This window comes from Mastomys coucha, unplaced genomic scaffold (assembly GCF_008632895.1).
Source record: "Mastomys coucha isolate ucsf_1 unplaced genomic scaffold, UCSF_Mcou_1 pScaffold22, whole genome shotgun sequence".
Lineage (NCBI taxonomy): Eukaryota > Metazoa > Chordata > Mammalia > Rodentia > Muridae > Mastomys > Mastomys coucha.
The window spans coordinates 79,914,696-79,920,452 of NW_022196905.1; the positions used below are offsets into that span (position 1 = coordinate 79,914,696).

At 36.2% G+C, this 5,757-nt stretch overlaps 1 protein-coding gene across 1 annotated transcript in view; it reads right to left on the reverse strand.

Annotated features, from left to right (window-relative positions):
* The window catches only part of LOC116070584 (UDP-glucuronosyltransferase 2A3), a 223,619-nt gene that overhangs the window by 213,290 nt on the left and 4,572 nt on the right, over positions 1-5,757 (reverse strand). Inside the window, exons 2-4 of the mRNA XM_031342018.1 lie at positions 3,634-3,782; positions 1,928-2,059; positions 214-301 (exon numbers count right to left, since the gene is read on the reverse strand). Coding sequence (XP_031197878.1) covers positions 214-301; positions 1,928-2,059; positions 3,634-3,782 — 369 coding nt within the window. The remainder of the gene's footprint in view (positions 1-213; positions 302-1,927; positions 2,060-3,633; positions 3,783-5,757) is intronic.

Consider the following 5,757-nt stretch of genomic DNA (forward strand, 5'->3'; position numbering starts at 1 on the left):
TATCTGATGAAGACTGCTTCTCAGTAGTTTTAACTGAGCATGTTCGTTTGTGAACCAAAGCAAAACCAAAACAAAACCAACTTCGTGAATAATTACTTCATTTTATTCGTCTCCATAGTGGAAGTGCCATATGAAAATTTAAATTATTCAATATTATTCACTGATTTGATATCCATTGCCTGACTCTGCAGCTTTTCTCGCCCAAGTTCTTACCAAGTAGATCATTCTGTGGAATCCAATTAAAAAGCCGAGTATTGGATCCTAATGTGGCTGGCTTCTTGCCTGAGTATCTCCACAAAACCTGGTGAAGATAATGCAGTAATTTTGTAAGTTAAAAAAATATAATGAGGCTACATAACAACTACAGTGTTAGCTACAAGGAACATAGCCTATACTTATTAGGTGAGACTTGAGAAGATAGTATATTTGTGGCAGCTTAGAAAAATTAAGAGATATAGTAAACCTATTCAAACCCACCTCTTTGAAACAGGTTCTAGTAATAGTCTAATAAACATACCCTTACTACCTTGATCTTTATTATGAAAAAAACTGGCAGAACAAGAATTTACATGAAGAACTACCTTAATTAATCAGAATATTGGGTTCTGAACTCGAACGTCTGACATATTTATTTTACATGATCTAGTGATCCTAACCATCATGCTCAAAATCTATCCTTTTTCCAAAAATGCAAGGTTTAATGATTGGGGCAAATTTATTTCTTATTTATGTGACGATTTTCTTTTTCCCCTTCACATGTTTTTCTTATTTGACTCGGTGTCTTCCCTTCTCTTTTTGTTTCTGCTTCTGTCCTTTCCTCTTCATTCCTCTGTCTCTCTCTTTCGGTCTGTCTCTCTGTCTCTGTCTCTGTCTCTCTCTTTCTCTCTGTCTGTCTCTTTCCATCCTTCCCCCTCTCTCTTTTTCTCTCTCTTTCTGTTTCTCCCTCTGTGTTTTTTCCTGTTTCTATATTTGTTAACTGATTAACAACATTTTGTTGCATAATATTTTCTGTAGAGTAAAAAATTTCATATAACTGAAAGGTAAACTATTGTAGAAGAAAACTGTAGGAATAAACTAGTTTTTAGAATTATTGCTAGCATTCTTCATATAATTTTATACATTTAGTCTAGCACATAAAGAATCTTGTCATATTGTATCAATAAAAGTATATACAAAATAGAAATATAGAATCCAATTTATTAAATTTATAAAATTTATTAAATATAAATTGGAAAAATTAATTTTTGACAATATTAGAAGTCTGTATTTGAAAGTGTAGAATATTCAATTTGGAAAGAATTGGAGACCCTAGATTTCTACTCACAACGAAGTATACTTTGGTAAAATATTAATATAATTTGTAGCTTTATTTTGAAGTCCGGCTTCTCTCTGCTGTGTGTTTAACCTTTCCCTTCTTGAGGGTCACCTTGCTAAATCATGATTGGAGGTTTTGCTAACATTCAGTGCAAGCCAGAGGATTTCAAGTGGTCTTGAATCTTTCTCTATGAGGGTTTGTGCCTAGTCTTACTGTAATTTGTTATGCCATCTTTGACTGATATGCTTGGGAGGTCTTCTCTCTTTTGGAAAGGAAATGGGAAGGATGTAGGAGTAGGGGAGGTGGTGGGGTGAACTCCTAGGAGGGAGAGAAAACCACAGTCAGAATGTAATGTATAAAAGAAGAATAAAAGAAAAAAAACTGGGAAGAACAGAAAAGCACGATTTCCCCTAGTACTAAGTATCAGTAGGCAAATGAGCAAACATAGCTAAACCTTAAAACACCACTTATATGGCCAATCAATATTTACTGAGAACTGATGTCAGCTGTGCTCACAGATTTAAGCTTCAGTCTGTAAAGAACCTGTAAGCTGTTTTCTGGCTCCACTCTCAGCTGCTCTGCTCCCCAGGAGCTCACAGGAGGATTACCAACCTTCTGGGGAATCTGGGCAAGAGCTGAGGCAATGAGGTTGGCTTTCTCTTCTGTCAGGTTTTTCACCATTGACCCCAGCGAAAACACTACCACACCATGTTCTCCAGAGCTCTGAACAAATTCTTCCATTTCCTGCAAACATACCATTATTTTTGATAAAAACATGCATCAATCTCACCCATGGGTACCTGCCTTTTATCCCAATACTCTAGAGGCAGAGGAAGGCAGATCTCTGTGAGTTCAAGGAAGGCCTGGTTTACACGGTGAGATCCAAGCACACACATAGAAGCAGACATTGACAGACAGACAGACAGACAAAGACATAGACACACACACACACACAGACTCCTATACCACCTAAATGATGTTGAACTTTTACTTGAGTGAGTGTCACTTTTTCCATAGTCTGCAGTTCCAAAACTGGTGAAAACTATCACTGACTTTTTGGTTAAAATCTATTCTGCTAAAATACGTGAATTTGAATGAAGCCTCACCACATTCCCATGGAAAAAACATGTCTAGGCAGTTTTGTGGAGTTTTGCAAAGGCAGAGACTCTAGTAAGTGAAATCTAAGAGTGTGGTGTGCACTTCCCTCAGCAAGCAATGTATATGTATTAAATCTATTTATGTATCATTTAGGTATTGATTCATAAAACCTTACACAACAATATTCAGCTAAGCTTGGTGACAGCTAGAGGTTATAAGAAAAGCATATTCAGATTAATAAAATTCAACAGTGTACATTTAAATACTCTTTACAACCTATACAGGAATCCAGAACCACCCAGGAAACATCCTTTAATCTTCAATCTTCTGAAATTACATGTGCTTGATGAATTTGTATTTGTCTCTTCATTTTCAACTGATAGTTTTTTTCCTACTTTGTTTACCTATTATCTTCTCTTTCTCAGCAATTTTCATTTCAACGTACCTGACATTCATTTGTTTTCTATACAAGGTTAAAGAAAAGATATGTAATTTTCTGTTTTACTTCAAAACACATGGCTTCATACTATAGGGACCCCATATATCTTTGAAATTTACCTGTTTTATTACTTTTCCTTGATGGTGATGATCTCAATTCACACCAATGCCTCATCTTTTAGATTTCTCAAAAGTTTTCTTCAGTGAAATAATAAATCTTTGACTCTTTACCATATGTAGGTGAAAGACAAACTCATCATTGTCAACTCTGGTTAATTTTTCTACCAATTATTACTATAGCACTATAGGTCAGCACACCCATTAACTACTGAAACTGAAGTCTGAGTTGCCCTAATTCTGAAGGCCTTTCACACATGCTTTCTCGGACTTATTAAATCCTAAAAATCTGACAAGTGCTATGGTGAAGGCCTCTTCCTCTATCAAGCTGTTGGGCACAAATCCCTATTCACATGTCTGTCAGGCACATGAATAAGGCTGTAGAAAGTCTCTTTGGTGTTCATTATGGCTTTTTTTTCCCCACAAGGCACAGAGATAGTTTTAATACATCACCCCTGAATTTTATTCTCAATCCTAAATTCTTTAGTAAAATTTGGAAGATCCAACAAGTTTCATCTAAGAGTAACTATGACAATTAAAGGGAATTCTACTGTATAGAGAACACTAGATAGTAATATCTTTGCTAATGAAGTTATTAACCTTCAAGGAAAAAAGTCAGTTTTTCTATCATGAAATCATTAAGATCATCTCTGTCATAAACGTACCTTAGGTAAAGGCTTGGCAGGTTTGCAGTGCAGTCCTCCCACAAACTCAAAATTTGGTAAATATGGACGAGGAAATTCAACATCCCAATATGTTCGCATTAGCCAAATCTCAGCTTTCCCCACAGTCTTACAGAATGTGGTGGGTCTTCCTTGAAAAACATACAGAAGGTTGAGAGGACACAATCAACACTCAGGTTTGCTGTGGGAAAAAAATGCACTATAGGAAGGCTGGAGTTCAGTGGCTGGTTTCTGTCAATTTGAAACAAATGTAGACATAGCTGATAAGAGGAAATATCTGTTGAGCAAATAAATACCTGTATCAAATTGGCCTCTAGAAAAAACCTTAGGATTTATTCTTGATTGATGATTATTGTGGCAGAACCCTGCTCACTGTGAAGGCATTGTCACTACTGGGAAGAAAGTCCTAGAGGACATAAAGAAGTGGGCTGAGCAAGCCCTTAGTAGCAAGACATTAAGCACTGTTCCACCCTGGCTTCTACTTCAGCCATTGTCCCTAGGCAATGCTCTCCTCAAAAGACTGTGACCCAGGATATGTAAGCCAAATCAACCTTTTCCTTTTCAAATTTATTTTGGTATTGATGTTTTATCACACCAATAGAAGAGAGAGAGAAAGAGAGAGAGAGAGAGAGAGAGAGAGAGAGAGAGAGAGAGAGAGAGAGAGAGTTTGTGTACATTTGTGTAGTTTAAATGAAGTTAAATCAAATGGGATTATAATGTTCCCACAAAGGGCCATAGACTAATAAAAATACCAGTACCAGGCATGGGAAACCTGCCCTTTGGGCTATTAGAACCAGCTAGAAAGCCTATGAACAACAATATCTCTCTTGAAAGATATCCCTAATAATGCAATAATGACACTTTTACTGGTTAATAATCACTGTTTAGTTGGACTTAAGACCCTCTCACTAACAGTCACTAACAGGGAATTTAGATCTTGTGTTACAAGCCTAGCCAACTATTCATGGGTAGTGAGATCAACCAGAGGAAAATCTATTACTGCTACTTTCTTGAACCTGTATCATTTTTAATTGAATTTTGGGTATTTATTCCTCTATCTACAATAAATGTCAATATTAACAGACCTTTGGAGGCCCGACAGGAATTAGTACAACTATCACATGGTTTACTGCTCAGGCAACTCAATAGAAGAAAAGACAGAAATGTTGTGAGAACCAGAGAACCAAGACACTTGCTGTAAGATAGTGTCTTTTATATACAACAAGGAAGATGCACTCTTTAAATTTAAATAATTTGGTCATCTGAAGAACAGCTACATGATGACAACACCAGTTGATAAGTCAATATGGTTGGGAAAAATCTCACATGACCCATTCTAAAATGAAAGCTGAAAGGTGAGATCCATCAGTCTTCGGTACAGATGTGCTCTTGTGTATGTTATTCCCTAAATACATAAATATATGAGCAATACTAAGTGTACTAATTGGGTTACTCGTGTGTGTGTGTGTATGTGTGTGTGTGTGTGTGTGTGTGTGTGTGTGTATGTATGTATGTGTCTATACTTATGTGTGTATTTACTTATAAATGAATCAAAAATAATTTAAATAAAGAAGTCAGGAACTTGGAGGGAGTAGAGATGTCCTCAAAAGAGTTGGAGGAGACACAGACAATAGGCTTGTTCTAAATACAGTAGTCTTGTATGAAATTCTCAAAATAAAACCAATTAAATTAAATTAAGTAATAAGTTTGTTAACTCCAGTGTTGTATATGCAACAATCATTTTTACTTAGTGATTATTAAGAATTACAGAATCTGAAATCTTTAACAAGGAAAAACTGATGATAACTTATCTAGTATTTTCCTGTATTGTGACTTGCATTCTCCCAACTAGGAAAGAAGTATGTAATCTTGCAAAGGACAAGTCACAGAGCAGAGTTCATTGAAAGGATAAAACTTGGAGTAAGTCCCGATATCTTATATTTGCTAGGGCTTGAATGGAAAACATCTTGCAGAAATGGGTGCAGATATGTTCTGTTTCCTTTCTTTTCTTTCTTTTTTGTCCTTTCTTCCTTTCTTCTGTCCTTCCTTCCTTCCTCCCTTCTTCCCCCCTCCCTCCCTCCCTTCCTTCCTGTCTTTCTTTCTTTC